This window comes from Lithobates pipiens, unplaced genomic scaffold (assembly GCF_037356315.1).
Source record: "Lithobates pipiens isolate NorthernLeopardFrog02 unplaced genomic scaffold, aLitPip1_a1.2 Scaffold_25, whole genome shotgun sequence".
NCBI lineage: Eukaryota > Metazoa > Chordata > Amphibia > Anura > Ranidae > Lithobates > Lithobates pipiens.
The window spans coordinates 223336858-223361990 of NW_027507787.1; the positions used below are offsets into that span (position 1 = coordinate 223336858).

General features: G+C 43.0%; 1 protein-coding gene across 1 annotated transcript in view; it reads right to left on the minus strand.

Annotated features, from left to right (window-relative positions):
- Window positions 1-25133, minus strand: part of LOC143930913 (alpha-2-macroglobulin-like protein 1) — a 147528-nt gene that overhangs the window by 101567 nt on the left and 20828 nt on the right. The window contains exons 8-14 of the mRNA XM_077455599.1: window positions 22319-22439; window positions 18480-18600; window positions 18263-18372; window positions 15531-15698; window positions 11975-12205; window positions 6663-6729; window positions 855-1000 (exon numbers count right to left, since the gene is read on the minus strand). Coding sequence (XP_077311725.1) covers window positions 855-1000; window positions 6663-6729; window positions 11975-12205; window positions 15531-15698; window positions 18263-18372; window positions 18480-18600; window positions 22319-22439 — 964 coding nt within the window. The remainder of the gene's footprint in view (window positions 1-854; window positions 1001-6662; window positions 6730-11974; window positions 12206-15530; window positions 15699-18262; window positions 18373-18479; window positions 18601-22318; window positions 22440-25133) is intronic.

Here is a 25133-nt window from a genome sequence, read left to right on the forward strand (position 1 = left end):
CTGAGCATGCGTGGCACTTTGTCCGATCAAAATTCTCTACACATGATCGGAGTATGTCCTATCGGACCAGTTTGTCGGAAAATATTTCCAGAAAGTTGGAAAATTTGGTCCGACGGATATTCCGTCAGAAACAGTCCGATGCATACCACACACAGTCGGATTATCCAACAACACGGTCCGATAGGACACATTCCGACGGATTCTCAGACCGTGTGTACAAGGGCTTAGTGTATCCTTACTTTGGACAAGTGTGGGGTGTACCAAAATGGCGGCAATGGAACGTCACTTCCGTAGCAAACTGCGATGGGTCGCCGAATATGTCGTTACACAGCCGAGCGGATCTGAGAGCCACCAAGATACACAGGACTCTGTATCTCGGCGGCGCCATTTTTAAACTTCAAGGCTGCAATGACACTGGGCAAGGCTGCAGATGGACACTGATAAGGCTGCATTGGTGGGCATTTAAATGTAAGTTTTTTTCCTTAAACTTCCCCCCTAAAAGTTTTTTCCTTAAAATTTCCTCCTAAACTTGGGGTGCGTGTTTATACGCCGGCGCCTGTTATACGCCGATAAATACGGTAATGTATAGAAGGTAGGGCCCGAAAATCACTCAAGCCCAGGGGCCCCCACCACCCTAAGTCCTGCCCTGTCTGGATGCATTGTATGTATGTATGTATCTGTCTATCTATCCAATCAAAGTGGTCATCTTCTGGGAATGTAGTAACAGAAAAAAACACTCATCAATCAAGGCGATCTCCCACACAAGGTTATCTCTCACACACAATAATGAATCTGGACTAACAATCTGTATGACTTGTACCCATTTAAGGTGCTCATACACACGCAGAACTTACATGATTTTTGAAGCATTTCTTCTCCCTGATTTTCACAGAATCTGCTATTATCTCTCCATTTGGGAGTAAAATAAACACAAGGGCCTGAAGGCTGGAGGAGTTTGTTGCTGTAACAGGAAGCTTGAGGGTCACTTCTCCATGCAGATCTTAAAGAGAAACAGCATAATATAAAAGAATAGTGCTGTGTAAAGGGCATCTGTCATTTTGTAGAAAATTGATGCAGGTCAAAAAAAAAGCAGGGGAGTTATTTACTAAAGGAAAATTCACTTTGCACTGAAAGTGCATTTGGAAGTGCAGTCGCTGTAGATCCGAGGGGGGACATGCAAGGAAAATAAAAAACAGCATTTTAGCTTGCACATGATTGGACGATAAAATCAGCAGAGCTTCCCCTCATTTCAGATCTTCCCATCAGATCTACAGCGACTGCACTTCCAAGTGCACTTGTAGTACAAAGTGGAGTTGCTTTTAGTAAATCAACCCCACTGTGTCTGCTTTGCTTTTTTTTTTTTTTTCCAGAGCATGGATATGTTTTTTCTAAAGTTTTTTTTATTTACCTTGCACATATTCATACTTTTCATTGTTTGTGCTGTTTTGTACTTTGCTCACATCAAACTGCAGAGAGGTGAGGTTAGGCTACATCACAGGCTACAAATTTATATACACGTACATCAGTTAACCACATGCCGATCAGTGCACAACGATGTACGTTGGCACAATGGCACGGCTGGGCAAATGGGCGTACAGGTACGTCCCCTTTAAATTGCGGCATTGTGGAGTGCGCACGCGCTGCATACTCTGTGACCATGCTCGAGGGTGCCGTGGACTCGATGTCTGCCAGAGTCCCGTGATCGTGTCACGGAGCAGCAGAACGGGTAGATGCCTATGTAAACAAGGCATTTCCCCGTTCTGCCTCTTGTCATGACAGAGATCCACTGCTCCCTGTCATCGGGAGCAGTGATTGCTGGCATGTCAGTGGTAGCCCACCACCCCCACAGTTAGAATCACTCCCTAGGACACACTTAACCCCTTCATCTCCCCCCAGTGTTTAACCCCTTCCCTGCCAGTGTCATTTACACAGTAATCAGTGCATTTTTATTGCACTGATCACTGTATAAAAGACAATGGTCCCACAATAGTGTCAAAAGTGTCCGATGTGTCTGCTATAATGTCGCAGTCACGATAAAAATGGCAGATCGCTGCCACTATTAATAACAAAAAAAAATAAAAATAAAAATAAATAATAATAAATCTATCAGCTATTTTGTAGACGCAATAACTTTTGTGAAAACCAATCAATATACGCTTATTGTGATTTTATTTTTACCAAAAATATGTAGAAGAATACCTGAGAAAGAAATTCGTTTTTTTATATGTTTTCTGGGGATATTTATTATAACAAAAAGTAAAAAATATTGCTTTTTTTAAAAATGATAAGATAATTGATAGTGCTGCGCTATAATCAATCACCCACCCTGTAATAATGTGCGTATGTGCTAATAGTGCAAAAAATACTATATTACTGTATTACACTTGGTACTGACCACGTTTTAAGTGTTGCAGCTGTATTCATTTAGATTATTCCACGGTTATTCCATTATTGCGCTTTAGTATTTATTTTTATTTTTTTTAATTGTTGCTCTTTTTTTTGTTTATAGCGCAAAAAAAATAAAAGCAGCAGAGGTGATAAAGAAAGCTCTATTTGTAGGAAAAAAAGGACATCAATTTTGTTTGGGCGCAACGTCGCATGACCGCACAATTGTCAGTTAAAGTGACCCAGTACCAAAAAGTGCTCAGTGGGCAGGAAGGTGGTAAATCCTTCCGGGACTGAAGTGGTTAAAGTCAGAAGTTTTTTTTTTACCCTAATGCATTGTATGAATTAAGGTAAAAAACCTTCAACAGACAGAGCTGGATTGGGATCGAGCCCGCATGAGTGGCAGTTGTGGGGGGGGGGGGGGGGAGGCAGGAGCGCTGGCGGGGGATTTGAGAAAAGGAGGATCGGGGGCTGCCCCTTTTTTTTCCCAGGTTATGTATTTTTTCATATCCTCGTATTTTTGGTATTGTTTTTCACATATATTTTTTATCTTCACATAAACGTCCAATGTCATTTTTCTCAAGTGTCTTCTTTGTAAACATGTGTGTTCTGGTCTGCAGGGGCCCCTATATTCACACTTCATGTGGGCAGTCCCACTGCCCCTCCCCCCCTTTTCACTGTCTGCTTCACCCAATGTGCAGGTCTCTGGCGGGTATCCCAACCGGAGCCCTGCCTCTGGGCTTGAAGAGAAGTGGCATTAGCTGACTGATGGAGAGAAAGTGAGGGAGAAGAGAAACATTGAAATACTAGGTGGTACCAGTGTGCAAAAGCGTATTTGCTTTGGAAGAATAAATCACCTTTATCGTTGGATGTCCTATGTGTGGCTATTGCTGCATTGTGTAATATTAGAATCGTTTTTTACATTTTAGAATGGGGTGCCTCAAGACTAGGGATGAGCCGAACACCCCCCTGTTCGGTTCGCACCAGAACCTGCGAACAGACCTAAACTTCGTGTGAACTTTAGAACCCTATTAAAGTCTATGGGACTCGAACGTTCACAATCTAAAGTGCTCATTTTAAAGGGTAATATGCAAGTTACTGTCCTAAAAAGTCACAGACCCCCAAAGCATCCTCCCAATGTTGAGGATATGTGGCCTGGTACGGTTCAGGAGGGAGGGGGGGCCGCTCTCTCGCCCCCCCCTCTTTTCCTGCGGCCTGCCAGGTTGCGTGCTCGGATAAAGGGTCTGGTATGGATTTTTAGGGGGACCCCCGCGTCAATTTTTTTTTTATTTGATGCGGGGTTCCCCTTAATATCCATGTCAGACCTGAAGGGCCTGGTAATTGAATTTAGGGGAACCCCCACGCCTTTTATTTTTATTTTTTTTAATCAATCAATGAATTGTCGGCTAATACAGAGAACACTCATTGAATGAGCCGACAATTTAGCCGCAAGTGATTTTAAAAGACTTTTTTTCCTGCACAAATGACACTTTGTGCAGGGACAGTTCTAAGCACCAGAAACATGCGCCCCTTCACAGGCATACTATAGATACCCCCCAGCTACGAAATTTAAAGGAATATTACACTTTTATTGTTTCACTTTAATCATTATTAAAATCACTGCTCCTGAAAAAACGGCCGTTTTTAAAACTTTTTTTTGCATTGATCCATGTCCCCTGGGGCAGGACCCGGGTCCCCAAACACTTTTTAGGACAGTAACCTGCATATTACCCTTTAAAATTAGCACTTTAGATTTCTCCCATAGACTTGTATAGGGTGTTTCGGCTTTTTGAATTTGCTGCGAACAGCCCAAATTGTTCACTGTTCGCTGAACAGGCGAACAGGCAATGTTCGAGTCGAACATGAGTTCGACTCGAACTCGAAGCTCATCCCTACTCAAGACCATCATTTTAAAGGGTGCCTTGACTGAAAAAAAGGTTGAGAAACACTGTCCTAAATCTCTCAGGAATCCTAGTGGTGAGACCTCCCTACCAAAATGGCAATTTCTTGCCAGCTGCCTCGGGTACTACAATTCCCTGCAATATTTTCACACTGGGCAGGACACAAACTATTAGGCCGCGTACACACGCGGGGACTGTTCGCTCAACTTTGTCCGCTGAACAGTGTTTCAGCAGACAGTCCGCTCGTGTGTGGGCTTCAGCGGACAGTTTCAGCGGACAGTTTGACGAACAAAGTTTTTCGGAAATCCCGAAAAACTGTCCGCTGAAACTTGGTTTGAGCGGACAGTCCGCTCGTGTGTAGGCTTGTTCGTCAAACTAAGTTCCGCGCATGCTCAGAAAGAATTTATACGCCGAAGGTTGCATTGCAGTGTATAGGACGTCGTTTTCTAGTCCCGTCGTACGTGCCGTTCACGTCATCGCGCACGGTTTCAGCGGACTGTTCGTTCGTCGTGTGTGGCCAAGTCCGTCCATGCTAATTTTGAGCGGACTGTCCGCTGAAACTGTTTGACGAACAAAGTTGAGCGAACAGTCCCCGCGTGTGTACGCGGCCTTACTGGGAAATCTCACCACTTGGGTCAAGGGGAATTCCAGGAGAGCAGGCGACTCAAACAGACACAGGTCACTCCTCGAATTGTTGTGTGGCATTGGCTATCAATGTGAATGTGGCATCTGTACAGCAAAGTCGCTGCCCTTTTAAATTCATGTTTGTACAGGGCAGCAGTTGGGTCATTTTTGTTGACAGATATGCTTTAACCACTTGATTACTGGGCACCTAATCCCCCTCCTGCCCAGACCAATTTTCAGCTTTTAGCGCTGTCACTCTTTGAATGACAATTGCGCGGTCATACAACACTGTACCCAAATTTAATTTTTATAATTTTTTTCCCACAAATTGACATTTCTTTTCATCATCTCTGGGTTTTTTATTTTTTGTTAAAAAAAGTAAAAAAGACTGATAATAAAAAATACAAAACCGTTTTATATTTTGTTAATAAATTTGACAAACAGGTCATTTTTCTCCTTCATTGATGTATGCTGATGAGGCTACATTGATGGGCACCGATAGGCTGCATAGATGGGCACTGATAAGGCGACACTGATGGGCACTGATAAGGCGACACTGATGGGCACTAATAGGCAGCACTGGTAGGCACTGATAAAGTGGCACTGGTGGGCACTGATAGGTGGCATTGGGCACTGAGAGGTGGCACTGATGGGCGGCACTGAAGGGCATTGATAGGTGGCACTGAAGGGCACTAATAGGTGCCACTAATAGATGGCACTTATGGGTGGCAGCGATGGGCACTGATCGGCACTGGTTGATGACACTGATAGGCAGCACTGCTAGGTGGCAATGATGAGGCACTGATTGGCACCACTGGTGGGCATTGATAGGTGGCACTGATTGCTGGCACTTATATATGGTGGGCACTGATTTGTGGCACTGTGGGAACTGATTTGTGGCACTGGAAGGCGGTACTGGTGGGCACATAACAGGCTCTTCCTCTTCGGGACCGCTGTCAGCGTGAGGAGAAAAAAATAATTACAGATCTTCTGTTTAAATCATGTGATCAGCTGTCATTGGCTGACAGCTGATCACGTGGTAGGGGGCCAGGATCGGTCCCTTACCCGGATCTGTGATCACCCGAGTCTCATTGACTCGGGTGATCACAGCGCGCACGCCCTTCAGGGGGCGTGGTGAGCCTGCAAAGGAGAGGACGTCAATAGACATACTCCCGGCAAAGCAGATCCGCGCTGTAGCCATTATTTCGGCTATAGCACGGATCTGAAGCAGTTAAAAGGATATCCCTGATCCTCTTTGCAAGCTTTTGGCAGATAAACTCTAGTACATGGGTCTTCAAACTATGGCCCTCCAGTTGTTCAGGAACTACAATTCCCATCATGCCTAGTCATGTCTGTGAATGTCAGAGTTTTACAATGCCTCATGGGATGTGTAGTTTCGCAACAGCTGGAGGGCTGTAGTTTGAGGATCCCTGCTCTAGTAAGTACCTATGCATGCTGTAGTGAATAGCTAATTAAACAGGGTAGCAGTGCCAAAATGCTGTTCATTTATTGTGACTTGGAGTCCGCCAGTAGGATGTGTAGATCAATTCTAACAAAAAAGTCTTCCAATTTGTGTGCAACAGGAATTTATAGTAATCATCAAACTTAGATTCTCATTCTGATACCAAATAACGCCCAACTTTGGTCCTCCAGAGCATATTTCAGTATAATCGGATTAAACACACATACAGTAAGTAAGGAATTATTAGGCCTAATCAAATGCTGATCAGCTTCAATGGTAAATTCTCTCACCTTTATTAGGCCCGCTCAAAGGTATAGCCTGAGAACCGGAGTTCAGTATGGTGCTCTTAGAAGTGACCTATAGAAAACCAAACATAACAAATATTTCCAATTGTAAAAACATTGAAGCAATACTGATGATTTATGAACATGGAATTATGAAGCAGAAAAGTCATTTTGTGGTCTCTGGGTACGCCAGCACCACTCTACTAGAATGCTCCATTTCTGGTGAACTCATGGCTTTGTTGGAAGTCTTGACAATGTAGCCGTACCCCCGCTTCAGGTCTGTCACCCTGACCAGCCCCACAGTCACTCTCAGGCACACCGAGACATAAAACAGTCAGTGAACTTTGTTTTTTTTTTTTTTATTGAGAGATAGATCTTGGATAGAAATGGGAGCTATGGGATGCCCAGTGTGAATCCTTTTGCGACAACTATGTACACTTTCTGTACATAATCCTTCAGCTTCCTCCTGCACACTCTTGCTTGAAGCTCATCACTCCTCACTCCTCCAGCACTTAACTTTTCTATTACATAGTTACTAAGGTTGACTAAAGACACCAGTCCATCCAGTTCAACCTGAGTGAGTGTCTACACTTTTACCTATCCCTGTACATTACACACTCACATCGGTCCCTACCCTCAAGGAGCCCATAATCCAAGGTCCCCATTCATATACTAGGGACAATTTTTGGACAGAAGCCAATTAACCTACCAGCATGTCTTTGGAGTGCAAAGACTTGCAGCAGACCGTTACCTCCAGTATGTCACTTGGTTCCCAGGATCAACTAGCCCATAATGTTGGTTAGGCCTGACACTTGCTCAGCCATGCCTTAGTAACCGCGGGCCCGTGTGGTGTAGCAGAGAAAATGGTAGAAAGTCCTTGTGCTAGCTATCCTAACTATAGCTACTGATCCCAGTTAGCTCTCTTCAGGCCCTTCCAGCCCCCCTGGCTGCAGCTGCTTCCTTCAACTGCCCCTTCCACTCTTCTGGTTCTGCACCCTTCTTTGACTGCAAGCTCTCAGTCCTCCCTTCAGGCATGCCTCCTCAGTCGTTCTGACTGTGCCTCACTCTCCAGCCCTCCTGCACTCACCAGCCCTCCTGGCTGTGACCAGTTGTCCTCCCTGTAGTCTCTCAGCAGTGCACTCTCCTGCTGTCTTCTCCTTGCTCTCTCTTGTGCCTCCGGTCCAGGACCTTTTCATGTGTTCTTGAAAGTGGTCCTGAATGCACAAGAGCTCAGGCCCAAGGTCACCCCCCCAGACTGGGGAGCTCCCCCAAATGCTCCAGCAGCCTCCACACTCTCTCACTCCATCTCTTCCACCAGACAACTCATCCCAAGCTGGGCTGACCCTGGGTATTTTAGGGGGCCTGCCCCCTGCCAATCCAAGTTGGGGATTGTTCAGGGCTCCTTAGAACACCCGAGGTAACTCCCCCTCCCCTCCAGCCTCTCTCTCTGGAAAATTCTAGAAGATTCCAGAAAGAAGTAGGAGGTCCTAGTGATGCCACCTGTGAGTCACCCAGCACTACCTGAGCCACTCCCAGCCCAGAATGAAAACAAGCTGGCCTAGCAACCAGCCAGCCTGCTTACATTTACCTATCCTCTCTAGCACACTACTAGAGGGTGCTACAAAAATATTTGTTGTAAGCACTGTAAATGTAATGACTCTGTTATAACCCAGATAGCAATGATAACTTGCCACAAATTTCTGGCAGTGTTGAATTGTAGGTCTGTTAACTTGCTACACATTTTCACTGGCAAGTTGTACAAGTTGCAGAGCACTTGAAGCACAAGTTCTAGTTGACACTTTTCCAATTTGTAGCAAATTTGGGTGGCAAGTCTCTATCAAGAGCAAAGTTGCAGTGTTGAGTCTACAGCAAGAGCTCTGCAAGTCTACAACATGAAAATTCAGCCACAGTGACCCCCTGTGGTGGGATGAATATTGCACAACATAACTGAACCAGAACTTTCAGCAGACATGCAGAATGTTTGCAAAGAATGTTGATCTGGAGTCATTCAATGCAGACTTGCTGCAATTGTGCAACAAACTTGTGAAGCCTGGCAAGTGTAGCAAGAGCTTAGCAAGTCATTTTCAAACTTGCAGCACAACTACTTGCTACCTGAACATTATTTCATGGGTAGTGTTGTACCTTACAGTACCAGGATAAGGATCTCTGATACCCTAGGTGAAGGTACCAAAGTGTGCCCTGTCCCATCTTCAGCTGAGATGGATGGTGTCTACATGTTCACACCTACGGTGGCAGGCCTGCCACAAGGTGCAGAAATTAAAGCTGCTGCCTGCCATTTCTAATGGAGAATTGAGACAAGGAAGATGAGTCATAAGGAGCTTGGCCAAACAGAGGAAGGATTTCATCAACATTATGTTAACCAACATTTGCTTTTCCATCTGGGAACTAAAGTGGTTTATGACCTGTAAAAATGAAAAATATTTCTGTGGTTTGTCTCTTTTAAAGGGTGCTATAATTATGTTTCTAATGAAAAAAAAAAGTTTCTTAACTTAATTGCGCATTCAGATGCTGGTGAGTAACTCTTCTAATCCAGAAATTAGCTTCTCTGCACATAAACACACAGGGAAGCCTTACTTTCAGTCCATTCAAAGCTCTAATTTAGCCCTGAGCTCTATTTTTAGCCCTGATGAAAGGGGAGTTTTTTGCCCCTCGAAATGCATTGGTTGTCTTTTAGCACAATAAATGAAATTAGATTCTTTTATCTTTTGGTCTTTTTTAACGTGGTGTTACCAAAAACACACAAAATTGACAAATGACTTGGAAAAAAAAAACAAGAAAAAAGGGCTAAGAGAAGAAAGGAATACAGGGTTAAAAAATGAATTAGGGTGAACAAAGGGTCACATAGTTGGTAAGGTTGAATGACACCATTCTAATCCAGGGTTAAAAAATACATTTTACTGAAAGAGAAACTCTCAATTGATGTCAGAGCCGGGCTCAGCCCTCCCTTCTCTGAGCTGGCCGCACAGCTGTCGGCTAATTGTCAGCTCCTATCTCTCTCCACAGTTACTCAGCTGTTGATGATATCCTGCTCGTCAGTCCTGCCTACTCAAGCCATCCAGTCCAGAGGATCTCTGCCTTCGTCTTGGTCAACATCACTGAAACCATCTCCTGCAATCCTGTTCAAGACTTGCTTTGCTGAGTGCTGACATCCCTTCTGGCTCCAGATCCTGCTTGCTGTTCCACTACATTGATCCCTGACTTGGCTAACTATCCGTTCCGGTTACTGAACTCTGGCTATGTTTTGACTACATTTGTTCTTTTTTTTAATTAAACAAGTGTGATTTAATTGTACTTCTGCCTCGGCCTGATTTAATGGTTTCTGACAATTGAGCTGCTTGAAGCGGAGTTTCAGCCTCAAAAATGTTTTTTTTTTTTAAAATACTGTAGCTGCTGACTTTTAATAAGGATACTTACCTGTCTAGGGAGCTCACGATGTCCCCCCCCCCCCCCCCCCCCATGCTGGTTCGTCCATCGCAGGTGCTGCCATTGCAAATAAGGGAAACCGGCAGGTTTCACAGCCAATTTTCTACTGTGCATGTGCTTTCTGAATGGCCTCGTTGTCTTCTGGGACACACAGAGGTCCCAGAAGGCAGCGGGGGGAATGGGGGTGATGTTGGAGGAGGGCTCGAGGCAGAAGAGGAAATTACATACTTCAAAAAAGCTAAGAAAATAAAAAAAGAAATTAAAATATATGTCCAAAAACGAGGGGACTGGTGGTCTTTAGTTTAAGACCAAATTGTATTGTTCGGCAGATCTCCACTTTAAGTACAATTTTTTTTGTTTAGAGGGTGTGGTTTTTACAATGTATTTAGACTAGTTTTTTTCGGTTAGGGGTATATTTATAAAGCAGTTAATGTAACTTTCACCAAACATTCACTGGCAGTGGATCAATCACTGTCATTTAAAAAGCATGCACAGCGAAGAGTCACCTACACTTTGGCCTCATGCCCACTGGACATTTTTACAGCTGCTGTTTTTAGCTTCCGACTTTTTTTTTCCTGCAGTCAATAAACTCCCCAGCATTTTATCCTATATATGTCCATGCACACATAGGCTGTTATGAGCTGTTTTTGGCAGGGGTGTTTTCTAGCTGGAAAAAAAACCCAGAACTAGTGGGTTTTTAGAGCTGTAAAAAGGCTCTAATGCTGAAAAAAACTGAAAGCAGCTTAAAAATGTAAAAAAAAAAAAAACGGTGAAAAACATGGCTATTCTATGTTTATCAGCGTTTTTGAGCCATAAGCTTTCATCGGAGTATAGTTTTGCTAAAAAAAAGCTAAAAAAACAACACAGCTAAAAAAAAAAAAACGCCTTAAAAAGCTGATAAAACGCTACTACAAAAATGCTGAAAAATTAATTCTACAGCTACAACTTTCTACAGCTAACATTACTGGCTTTTTTATAACGTCCAGTGTGCATGAGGCCTAAAAGTTTGCTGGTTGCTGGATTAATGCATATTTTGTTTTTGTATAATTTTTCTTTTTCTTTTGTGTATTTCTTTATTTCAGCACTGCCGCTTTAGATGTTTTACTACTTTTTTGCACCGTCTGTTTTTTCCTATTGTGAAAAAAAGCCCCATATAATAATCAGGTCAAGAACAGCTCCAGGATCGTTTGAAGGAGCTTCCATAACCCAAAGAGCTATTTAAAGCACTTTAGAAAAATGGGTGGAGATCATAACCATGGATATGAAGATAAAACTTGTACCATCATCCAAAATTTAGTGGAATAGAGGTTTGGGAACCTGGTCCCCAAACAAAGTTCATCGGGGGCAAGGGAGCAAAAGGACTATCTCGGTACAGTGTGAGAAAAGCATAAATGGGACATAAAGACAGTCATAAAAAATTACAAAAATGTATTAGTACACACTACATATCATTAAAACAAAGGTGACTTGGTCATATATAGTACTTCGACTAGTTTCGCAGCATGAACCGCTTCATCAGGAAATATATCTGAAAATAGACACAAGATCAATTGACAAAATAATCAGTACATATACAAAATTTTCAAAAATTGTACAATTGGGTAAAAAAGGGGGTTTAACAAATCTTGTTTTTTTGTACATTTTGTCCTATGCCTGCATACTTTTGCTAATAGGTGTCCCTCAGTCCCATCTTAAAAAGTTGTGATGTATGTAACTGTACTGTCTGCCCCATGTTTCAAAGCACTGCGCAAACTGTTGGTGCTATATAAATCCTGCATAACAATAATAATAATATTTTGTACTCCCATTGAGTTGCAAGGCGGAAAAGCACAAATACCTCTTTTTACAAGCCCCTGAGGATAAGTTGATCTCACCAGGTAATGTAGGAGCAATGGACTCATCTTCTCCTCCAGTGCTGTGTGTCTGATGATGTATTCCACATAGACTTCCTCTTCTGGATCACATGACAGAATGTCTCCTGCAGGCTGCAGGCTGAGGTAACTCTTGCTGTCAGAATACAGGGGCATGAGAGTCAAATGTCCATCAAAATTACGTGGGGTATTGAAGTCTGGAAAGTGTAGGATACGTTCTTCCATGGTCGATGCCTGCAGCAAATAAACATTATTCGTAGCACAAAAATGCAAAATTCAGAGGCTGCTTCTCATATTAAAACTTTATCATCTTTAAAATGTTAGAGTGGGGGAGGCATGGAGTAGGAAGCATGTGTCTCAACAAATATCCTTCTACATTTCCTGCCCTTGCCTCTTACCCACTATCCTAACTTTTACCACTGGCTTGAGCATACTACTCATTTTAATTGTGATTATATCCTTCCAAAAGTGGACTGCACTTGATATCTAAGCCAACAAGACAAAGACAAGACTTTGGAAGATGGTGGCCCACCCACTCCAGTGTCCGACCAGGCTGCAAATATTACTACCAAGGCTTTAAATGCTATTTCTACCTACCAGATGACCCTGGTCTCGAAGATAGAGGAAATCAAAGTTTTACTAAACCTAAAAAGTTTTTTTTTACCTTAATGCATTGTTTGCAAGAAATACACAGGATAACATAACACAAGGGAAAAGGGGACAATTAAGTCAAAGCTTGTCTAAAGAAAAACGTTTTTAGAATTGATTTGAATGAGTTTAAGAAGTTGACTCTCTGACGTACTTGGGAAGTGAATCCCAGAGTTTTGGAGCAGCTTCTAACGACTGGATATATTGGATGAGACTTACCACCTTTTCACACAGTTTTGGCTACATATTCTTTATCTTGCTTTTCCAATTTGGGCTTACATTGTTTTTATGTTTACTGATAGGCTCTCTTATGGCTACAACCGTGGAATATTTCTCTAATGCCGCGTACACACGACCGGACTTTCCGGCAGACAACGTCCGGCGGGATCAGTACGTCTGACAATTGGATCGTGTGTGGGCTAGTCCGACCGTTTTTTATAAAAAAAATCAGACGGACCTAGAAATAGAACATGTTTCAAATCTATCCGACAGATTCAAGTCCGACGGACTAAAAATGCTAGTCCGACGGACCAAATACAACGCAAGGGCAGCTATTGGCTACTGGCTATTGAACTTCCTTGTTTAGTCCTGTTTGCATCATCACATTCAAAACGAATGAACTTTTGACCGGACTTAGTCCGTTCTTGTGTGGCCAAGTCCATTCGTTCGGAAAGTCCATTGGACCTCTGCCGAAAGTCCGTCGGACCTAGTCCGTTGAAAGGTCCGGTCGTGTGTACGAGGCATTAGTGATCCTATACGTGATGCTCAATTTGTTCAACTTAAGGATTGCCTGTGTTTACCAAAATGTATGCTCATATAAATTGGGGACAGTGTACAGGTGGGTTTGAGTTTTTTGCTCCGTTCTTTCTGTATGTATTCTGCTGTCTCCTGCATGCAAGCTGCTTAAGCGATTATCTTAATTTTCTCTTGTGGCTCTGTTTGACCAATGGTTCTCTCCTACTTTTCCTATAATGAACTCCAAAGCTATACCGTGCTTAGGTTAAGCTTGATGTCATATATTGTAATTATTTCTTATAAAACAATAGGCTTATTATTATTGTACTGTTAGAAACTCATTGAGGGCCATATGCAAAAAATGTTATAGGGCCATCGGGTAGCCTGGGAATATCATGCTACCCATACTTCTAACTCTAGACAAGTTTCTATTCTTATCACCAAGTGGGTACAATCTAAACTACTGAAACTATTGACCAGAGGGCAGATACACTTTATGTATGCATATTCATTTCACATCTCTTTCCTCTTCCTTGCTTATTATGTTCCTCTTCCATATTGTTCCACAGTGGTTAACAAGGGTCTTTCATTCACTGCTCAACATCATACTGGTCAGGTGATTTTACTAAAATCATTGATCATTGTCTGGACAGAAGAAACCCGGCAGGAGGTGTACTGACTTGATGGTCCTGCAGAAGATTTGGAAGATTAATTGATGAGTTGTCATTGACAGATGCTTAGCGATCTAAATACCCTACCAAAATAGTTTTCTTGTCTTTCTCCATAATGTATTACACTACTTTTTATTGCTTTTGACTGCCTTGTTCTCCTTAATTAGAGCAATGCTGTGTCCTGGCCTAAGCCAAAAAGGCCCAAGCTTAGGGCAGCCCTTTGCAGGGGGGTGCTGCATAAAAAGAGTCCCCGTCGGCTTGTGGGGCGGACTGGGCTGAGAGGCAAATTAGACTAGTGCCCCCATAAAGCGGCCGCACTGCTTCCTGTATGCGGATGGCCGGCATTCCGCAACCGTTTTTAATTTTGACTGTCTTATCATCCTGGACCACAAACCTTCCTCACTGTGCTATGTTTTCTGCTGCACCATTGGCATGGTTATATCTTCTTAGTCCTCTGCATAAAATTATCATAAATTTGTGCTAAAAGTTTATTTTTTATCATCCCTGTCCCATTGCAGAGATTTCCCTTCACTTCCTGCCCCATAGCCAAACAGGAAATGAGAGGAAATCTATGCAAATTAAGGGAATCCATTGCCCCCCAGGCCCTCAGAACTAGTGTCCCCACTGGAATTTTTCAGGGCAGATCTTAAACAGGAAGGGGTGTGACCTTGACAGGAAAGGGTGGTTCATATTTAAATTAAGTACACAAGTTTAGTCAGGCCTAGGGCAGCACAAAACCTAAATACACTACTGACTTAAAGACATGGGCTGTTATTCCAGACTTCCAATGGATCACTTACCATGCTGGATTGAACTGGATAGCACCATTAAATCCATGTCTCCAGCCTGGTGACTCAGTCCATTTTGGCTCAACCTGTTGCCAGATCCTGATGTGCTTGTAGGTGAATGGGATTCTTTTTTTGCAAGGAATAAATATACAGCCCCTGCACAAAAAATTTGCCTGTCTTGCAAAACACTTTCAAACCAAGCTACTCTCAAACCAAGGTTTTACTGTAAAGCTCCGTACACGCGATCGGATTTTCCAACAAAACCATGTCATTTTTTCCGATGGATGTTGGCTCAAACTTGTCTTGCATACACACGGTCACACAAATGTTGGCCCAAAATTCCAAACATGAGAACGCGGTGTCGTACAACGCGTACGACAAGCCGAGAAAAAGGAAGTTCAATAGCCAGTGCGGCTCCTTCTGCTTGATTCCGAGCATGCGTGAACTTTTGTGCGTCAGACTTGTGTACACACGATCGGAAATTCCGACAAGTTTTGTTGTTGGAAAATTTGAGAACCTGCTCTCAAACATTTGTGTGTGGAAATTCCAACAGCAAATGTTTGATGGAGCATACACACGATCGGACTTTCCGACAACAAGCTTACATTCAACATTTGTTGTCGGAAAATCTGATCGTGTCTACGGGGCATAATAGTAAATAATAAAACACAATGTTCATCACTGAGAATGGTGCTTGTAATTAGCTTTTGTACTCACTGTTAAGTATACGTTGTCCACCCAGTTTTTGGTATTGTTCAGCTTAAAAGCAGCATGTCCATTGCCATCTGTTATCAGAGTGTGCTTGGAGGTCGTATTTCCATCTCGGCAGGTAAGGTAAACTTTCTGGGCAGGAACAGGGATTCTCTGTTCATTGAGTACTTCTACCTGAAGCAACACATAATTTATCAATTACAAATTTTCCATCAAAGTCAGTAGCATGAAGGTGTTTTATTGCTCACTTAGAGTAGACAAAGGCAGACAAATGTCATAGATGGCTAATGCTGCATACACACGACTGGACTTTTCAACGGACTTGGTCCGACGGACAATCTGACGGACTTTGCAGCTGAGGTCCACCAGACTTTCAAATGAATGAGCTTGGTCACACACGATCACTCCAAAAGTCCAACGGATTCAAACGTGATGACGTAGAATAAGGAAGTTCATAGCCAGTAGCCAATAGCTGCCCTAGCGTCGGTTTTAGTCCATCGGACTAGCACACAGACGACCGGATTTTTCGACCGAACTCGAGTTCGTCGGAAAGATTTGAAACATGTTTTATTTCTAGGTCTGCCAGACTTTTGGGAAGAAAAAGTCCGCTGGAGCCCACACACGATTTAATTGTCCGACGGATTCCAGTCCGCCGCACCAAGTCCGTTGAAAAGTCTGGTCGTGTGTACACCAAATAAGCAATGTTCCATGCACTGGGTACTGCTGTAACACTCGTTCATGGTTTGCATGACTTTACATGCATCATAAGGCAGTGATAGGATCAAAGATTGATGGCAAAAGAGTCATGGGATAGTAATCAAAATCCCATGCAGTAAACTGAACAAATAATTCCAAAGCCCGCAAACTTACTTTTCAAAGTTTAGATCCTTAGTGAACCCTTTACTTTATATCCTTTGTTTCAATAATTGTTTATTGGAGAGATTTTACATAGAAAAATACAATACACAAGAAATATTTGAGGTTCAGTAAATGTTCAAAGAGAACAATTGCATAAGCCTTTGTACAAGTTACAGTGAGGGAAAAAAGTATTTGATCTTCTGCTGATTTTGTACGTTTGCCCACTGACAAAGAAATGATCAATCATTTTAATGGTCGGGTTATTTTAACAGTGAGAGACAGAATAACAACAAAATATCCAGAAAAACGCATTTCTAAAAAAGTTATACATTGATTTGCATTTTAATGCGTGAAATAATTATTTGATCCCTTCGCAAAACATGACTTAGTACTTGGTGGCGGAACCCTTGTATACATAGACAAATTCTCAATAAGCATTAAACAAACCTAAAGACAAACCCTCACTGACTTCTGTAGCTGTAGGCAATTTATCCTCAAAGTTTGTAGCAAAAAGTGTTGTCACTTTGATATCAGCTACTTATCTCAGCTCCTCCAAGCTGGGATCTGACTTCTAGTCTCGAATGTAAGAGGGTCAGAGCTCCGGGAAGGGGGAGCACAGTTCTGAGAACCAACATAATCAACTTTACTGCATCTCTTGTGAAGGTGTCTACAGCCTCTGAGGTGAATAACTAGTCTTAAAGCTTGTTAATTGCTTGTTAAGAATTTATAAATATTTGAATTTTCATAGTCTGCGGATTCAGGAATTGGAAAGCTAAGCGTTAGCCCTTGTACACACGGTCGGACATTCCGACGGAAAATGTCCGATCGGACCGTGTTGTCGGATAATCGAACCGTGTGTGGGCTCCGTCGGACTGTTTTCGTCGGAATATCCGACCGACAAAGTTTTAGAGCTGGGCTATAAAATTTTCCGACAACATGATCCGATCGGACTTTGTCCGATCAGTTGTAGGGAATTACAATCGGACAAAGTGCCACGCATGCTCAGATCAAATTCCTAGACCAAAGCTATTGGCTACTAGCCTGAACGTAGTCCCGTCGTAACTAAATTACTTCATCTAGTTCTGAACGATCGGATTTTCCGACAACTTTGTCCGACCGTGTGTATGCAACACCAGTTTCGGACAAAATCCGTTGGACAAAATCCTATGGATTTTGTTGTCGGAATGTCCGACCGTGTGTACAAGGGCTAAACCCTTGTACATACAGTCGGACATTCCGACAACCAAATCCGTCGGATTTTGTCTGACGGATTTTGTCTGACGGATTTTGTCCGAAACTGTTGCATACACACAGTCGGACAAAGTTGTCAGAAAATCCGATCGTACTTAACGTGATGATGTTATTTTGTTATGACAGGACTACGTTCAGGCTAATAGCCAATAGTTTTGGTCTAGGAATTTGATCTGAGCATGCGTGTCACTTTGTCCGATCGGAATTCTCTACACATGATCGTACAAAGTCCCATTGGATCATGTTGTCGGAAAATTTTATAGCCCAGCTGGAAAACTTGGTCCGTCGGATACTCCGACGGAAACAGTCAGATGGAGCCCACACACCGTCGGATTATCCGACAACACGGTCCTATCAGACATTGTCCATCGGAATGTCCCACTGTGTGTACAAGGGCTTGGAGGGATGCTTTAGCGTAGTTGATATGTTCTTAGTTGAAGCACTGGGCCACCACGCTATGCACTTCAGTGTTCTTTGCTGGGAGCCTTGCAAAGAAAAATAAAAAACCTACCAACACCAGACTTCTGATGCTAAGACCAAATGTATCAAAATAGGTGATTGGAGGAACAACACAGATTATTATATCCAGACATTCCATGTAGCTAATCAAAATAAGTCCAAGACTTAACTGTTCCAGAATATGGAATCCCAGGCCTGTACGTTTTCTTGGCATTAGGAAAAGCTAGTAAATGGTCTATGGTTGTGATTCTGGTTTCTCCACTTGCAGATAATTCTATTCCTAAATAGAAACAATATGAATATACAACATGTCATTTTTCCAAAGAAGACAAGTGTTTTTTTTTTTTTTTAAATGCCAATTTCCTAAAATGGTTTTCCATGACTCACCTGTCCCCTTTTCCGTGACAGTAGCCTTTCCCTCTATAGACATTAGCATGGTGTATGTTGGATGTTGAAGGTAAAAATTATAAGACTTCATGGTTAACTTGGCACAACCCAACTTGTCCAGCTAAGAAGTACAAACACAAATTGAAACAATTATCAAGAGAATTGTACCCTACAAATCATAAATCTGCAGTTATACTCTAAGCCAGGGGTCTCCAAACTTTCTGAACAAAGGGCCAGTTTACTGTCCTTCAGGGGGGCTGAACTGTGTGAGAAAGGGGAGATGTCAACGCTCCGGGAAGAAAGACAGATGTTAAACCTTTCTTTGGGTTCGGAAGCCATAGGTGCTGGCAATTGCTGGTAGCAATAAATGAAAATTCATTCTGGACAGCCACACTAATGGATGAATGAATGAATGAATAAGCACTACTGTTAGTGCGAAACGTCAGCTCATTTGTCTGCTGTGATTTTCATCTTTGCTTTTGATGTTTACAATAAAGAAAGGCTATTTTTCAAGAGTATGTCTGTCCAGAATTAGTTTTCGTTTATGGGAGCTGAACTGTGGCCAGTGTGCGTAGAAAACGGGAGTAAAGAATACCCCATCATTGGCATTAGTGTGAGGAATATTGTCCCATTGTTGGTATTAGGGGAAGAAATGGTGCCCCATGATTGGGGTCATTGGGAGGAATAGTGCACCATTGTTGGTAACAGGGGAAGGAATAGTGCCCCATCATTGGTGCCAATGGGAGGAATTGGTGCCGCATTGTTGGTATAAGGGCAATGAATAGTGCCCCATCATTGGTATCAGTGGGAAAAACAGGACCCTCCAGTTGGTGCCAGTGGGAGGAATAGTATTCCATTATTGGTGTCAGTGGGAAGAATAGTGCCCCATTGTTAGGGTCAGTGGTTGTATTAGTATATTAGTTTGTATTGGTATAGTATATAATATATATTTTTTTTTTTATCCATGACAGGAATTATGCACCATTGTTGGTGTATTCAAAGAGTTACGAGTATCGCCTCTGGTAAATATACAAATACCAAGTACCATCATCCACAAATCTTAGATATCAAGAGGTTTGGTATGGGGGTATTGGGGTAGCCGTTCAGGTTAGCTTGAACGGCTACCCCAATACCCCCATACCAAACCTCTTGATACCATTGTTGATGTAGAAGGAATAATGTATCAGTGGGAGGAATAGTGTCCCAAGGGCCTGATAAAGGCAAGCAAAGGGCCACATCCGGCCCCCCGGGCCACAGTTTGGAGACCAATGCTCTATGCAATGAAGGAACATGTGATCAATGGCATTTCCTCTTTGGGTGCAATGAGTGCCAAGCACATGGCCCCAAGAGGGCTGGGGCCCATTGTGCTCTCACACAATAAGTTTGGGAAAACACCATTCAGTTCTGTGTCTTTGCTGAAGCCGTACTTGTCACATGCAAGGGTTGGACTGTAAGATGACCCATCCAGTGTTTGCGTATGCCTATGCCAATTTAATGCTATCTGCTATGGCAGCCATTCTCAACCAGGTTTCTGTGAAACCCTAGTGTTCCTCCATAGGTGGCTAGGGATTCCTTGAGCTGTGGCTGATTTACCTCCTGTTTGATTGGGGCCTACATAGTTCTGAGCCAATGCCACTTGGAGGAACCTGTGATATGACACCAATGATCTTTATAGCTCTCTGTAAGGAGACTATTCTTAAACTGACCACCAAAGTAAGGGGCATTGTTCCCACTGACCCTCAATGAATGGGTTTTTATCAGGGGTTCCCTGAGACCTGAAAATAATTTTAATGGTTCCCTGGCCTAAAAAGGTTGAGAAAGGATGTGCTGTGGTATCCCTGAACTGTATGTTACTTACTACTGACCCCTGAACTCTGCGTCACCTACTACTGACCCCTGAAATCTGCGTCACCTACTACTGACCCCTGAACTCTGCGTCACCTACTACTGACCCCTGAACTCTGCGTCACCTACTACTGACCCCTGAAATCTGCGTCACCTACTACTGACCCCTGAACTCTGCGTCAACTACTACTGACCCCTGAACTCTGCATAACCTACTACTGACCCCTGAACTCTGTGTCATTTATTACTGAACTCTAAACTCAGCGTGACTTACAGCCAGGGCTGGTGCAAGGATTTTTGACACCCTAGGCAAAATCTCATTTTGCCGCCCCCCCCCTCACAGCCTCACCAGCGCCCATCAATGCCACTTCACCAGCGCCCATCAATGCCACTTCACCAGCGTCCATCAAATCCGCTTCACCAGGGCCCATCAAAGCCGCCTTCACCAGCGCCCATCAATGCCACTTCACCAGTGCCCATCAAAGCAGCCTCACCAGCGCCCATCAATGCAGCTTCACCAGCGCCCATCAAAGCTGCTTCACCAGCGCCCATCAAAGCCACTTCACCAGCGACCATCAATGCCACTTCACCAGCGCCCATCAATGCTACCTCACCAGCGCCCATCAATGCCACCTCACCAGCGCCCATTAATGCCACTTAACCAGTGCCTCGGGACTCGGGGGGGACATTTGGCACATCAGTCAACATTTAATATAATACATATACACTCACATTTTAACATTACATTTCATGGTCATCACATTCACATATACAGTCTCATTAACTCAGAGAGAAAGCAACAGTTTTTTACATACCACACCAGTAACACCTGTTCCTTGCTGGCACCAACTCTACTGTAATTGCCAGCCTGTGTACCTGCGTTGTGTGGTGCCTCTTCAGCCAGCCCAGGCTGCACACACTTGACCCCAAGCCCGGAGAGCGGCCGTCAGGCGCCACGCCGTCATGCTGTATCCCATGATGCATGCATCCATCCTCCATCTATACTCCGTTCCAGGAGAGCGTGGGGGGGGGCGGGGCCAAGGGTGCTATGCTGCTGGACTGACATGGCATGGACTGTGTACACACTGACACTGTAGAGCGCTACGGAGAGCGGCCTCGGCAAGATGTCATATTACATGTGTCACAGGCGGATTGACAGTCAGAGAGCAGAGAGTTGAAAGGGGAGAGCGGAGAGGGGGGGCCAGCTGCTGTCTGACACTGAGACACTGAGAGCGCCCTGGGGGTTGCTGCAGCTGAACAGTGACCTGGACATATTACTGGCTCACTGCGTGATAGCAGAACAGAGAGGAGGATTACTGTCTGTGTAAACACATCAGCGGAAAGCCAGAGCGCGCGGGGGGGGGGGGCGATGGCGCTGCTGCTTGACATGGCACTGACAGCTGCAAGCACAGTGCAGGAATAAAATACCCAGCGGCCAAGCGCCCTAGGCGGCAGTGCGCCCTAGGCGGTTGCCTAGTCCGCCTAGTGGTAGCACCGGCCCTGCTTACAGCTGACCCCTGAACTCTGTGTCACTTATTATTGCTCCCCTGAATAGGTGCCTCAATGTCTAATGCTACGCTTTAGCCCCTCCAATCTACCTCCACAGATACTGTGCCCTACATTACTGTGCCATACATTCGTGTATTAACCACACTCCTTCAAGCAACACCTAATATTTAGGGCAATGAAAACCATGCCCACTTTTTTGCTGCAGCACATTTATTTTTTATTTTTTGCTTAAGTAAGGGGGCCCTACTTTTGATCTTGCATACTGACCCACTTCTTTCAGAAAGCACCCCTGCTTTTCATCTTTCTGTGGGACTATGATCAAAAATCTAGCAACACCTAACAAGTAATCAAAATTCATCTTTTAATAGTTTTACAAAAGCAACATAAAATGATTAGCTGGAATGATGTATAGCCTAAAAAACTTGATTGATCAGAACTTGAACTGCTTCTTAGCTTAGCTGTAAAGTAACCCCCATTTATCTCACCTCTCCTTTGAAACGAACACAGGCATGTCTTTGAGTTGAAGATGGTGTGTTAAATCCATACATTTGTCTCCGACACAATCTGCCTTTATACTGGCCTGAAACCGGCTTTCCAAAAGTGTACCTGGTTGGTGGAAATGGTATATGAGTAACATTTCAATGTAAACATCACAGTGCCATTAACCACTTCAGCCCCGGAAGATTTTACCCCTTTCCTGACCAGAACATTTTTTGCGATTCGGCACTGCGTCGCTGACAATTGCGTGGTCGTGTGACGTTGTACCCAAACGTCCTTTTTTTCCCCACAAACAAAGCTTTCTTTTGGTGGTATTTGATCACCTCTACGGTTTTTATTTTTTGGGATGTAAACAAAAAAAGAGCGTCAATTTAGAAAAAAACAAACAATATTTTTTTGCTATAATAAATATCCACCAAAAATATATAAAAATTTAGTTTTTTCCTCAGTTTAGGCCGATATGTATTCTTCTACATATTTTTGGTAAAAAAAACACAATAAGTGTATATTGATTGGTTTGCACAAAAGTTTTAGCATCTACAAAATGGGGGATAGTTTTATGGCATTTTTATTATTATTATTTGTTTTTTATTAGTAATGGTGGCGATCTTCAATTTTTATCGGGACTGCAACTATATGGCCATCACATCGGACAATTTTGACACTATTTTGAGACCATTGCCATTTTTACAGCGATCAGTGCTATAAAAATGCACTGATTACTGTGTAAATGACACTGGCAAGAAGGGGTTAAAACACTAGGGGCGATCAAGGGGTTAAGTGTGTCCTAGGGAGTGATTCTTATGCCCTGAACACACAGTCAACGTAAAATGTGCGATCGGAGCTTGTTGTCAGAAATTCTGATCGTGTGTAGGCTCCATCGGACAGTTTCCATCGGAATTTCCATTGCACAAAATTTGAGATCTGGATCTCAAATTTTCTGACAACAAAATCCATTGTCGGAAATTGTAATCCTGTGTACACAATTCCGAAGCACAAAGTGCCACGCACGCTTGGAATCAAGCAGAAGAGCCGCACTGGCTATTGAACTTCAATTTTCTCAGCTTGCCGTACATCACCGCGTTCTTGACGGGCGGAGATTCTGACAACTTTGTGTGACTGTGTGTATGCAAGACAAGTTTGAGCCAACATCCATCAGAAAAAATCCATGGATTTTGTTGTCGTAATGTCCTATCAATGTCCGATCGTGTGTACAGAGCATAACTTGGGGGGGTGGGCTACCTGACAACGAGCCTGATAAGCGGCAAATTTAAAGGGTCGTACCTGTACGCCCATTTGCCTGCCTGTGCCATTCTACCGATGTATATCTGTATGGCAAGTTGGCAAGCGGTTAAAGAAATTTAATGTCCAACTTGTGGTTAGCAGGAAGGTGTAATGATGATTGTTAGACTGTCTTTTGCCCCCCCCCCCCCCCCCCCAGTACCTATATATTATGTTGATGGGGTATTCAACAAAAGGGTGAAAATGATTTAGGGCAGAGCGAATTGCTTTTAGCAACCAAACAGATTTCATCCCATAATAAAGATAATATGCTGTATCTTTTACCCCTTAGGCCGCGTACACACGGGCGGACTGTTCGCCCAACTTTGTCCGCTGAACAGTGTTTGGGCGGACAGTCCGCTCGTGTGTGGGCTTTCAGCGGACAGTTTCAGCGGACAGTTTGACGGACAAGGTTTTTCGGAAATTCCGTAAAACTGTCCGCTGAAACCTTGTTTCAGCGAACAGTCCGCTCGTGTGTAGGCTTGTTCGTCAAACAAAGTTGCGCGCATGCTCAGAAAGGATTTTCACGCCGAAAGCTATAATGCAGTGTATAGGACGTCGTATTTTTCGTCCCGTCGTACGTGCCGTTCACGTCATCGCGCACGGTTTCAGCAAACTGTTCGTCCGTCGTGTGTGGCCATGTCCGTCCATGCTAAGTTTGAGCGGACTGTTTGCCGACTGTGTACGCGGCCTTAGGGATTGAGATTTGATTTGTTATGAATTTAGCAAGTCCTTCAATTTAATTAACCATTGGGTGGGAGGGCACAGATTGGGTTACCAGTAGCTATTTACAAGTACTGCACAGCGCTAATAGAATCAAAGAAAGGTGGTGCTGAGCTGTTCCCAACAAAGTGAAAAAAAATAAAAATAAATAAATATATATATATATATATATATATATATATATATAATATATATAAAATTGTCACTGCTAAAGGTAGCAGTATGTAGAAAACTCCAATAGGGATAAATCAACAATGTGAATAGAAAATTGTAAAATAAATTAAAAGATGAATTCCAAACAGTAGTCAGGGCAGTGCAAAGTGCATAGATAAATTGCTAATACCACTGTAAAATATACCATACGCAGTAGTGAAAAACAATCTGCAAAAATGTCAATTGTGCAAAATAGAAAATGTTCAATAAAGCAATATATGCAAATAGCCTGTGCAAAGGTGCAAACAACAAACACATGCGCAAAGCTTCAATTGTGTAAGCTGCAAGTCTATCATAAAGTCAAACCAAGTTCCAAATGTGCAGAAAATTTAAATCCAGTAATACAATTGATAGTTTTCTTCCTTTGTGCAAAATAAACATTCAAAGGTGCAAAAAACCTGCTGGAAAGGTACACATCTCCTCTTCGTGCAAAGATATACACCAATAAAAGAGGCCTCTTACCTTGCGATAATGAGGTAACCGCAAAGATATATATATATATATATATATATATATATATATATATATATATATATATATATATATATATATATATATATATATATATATACCTGGGATAGCTGT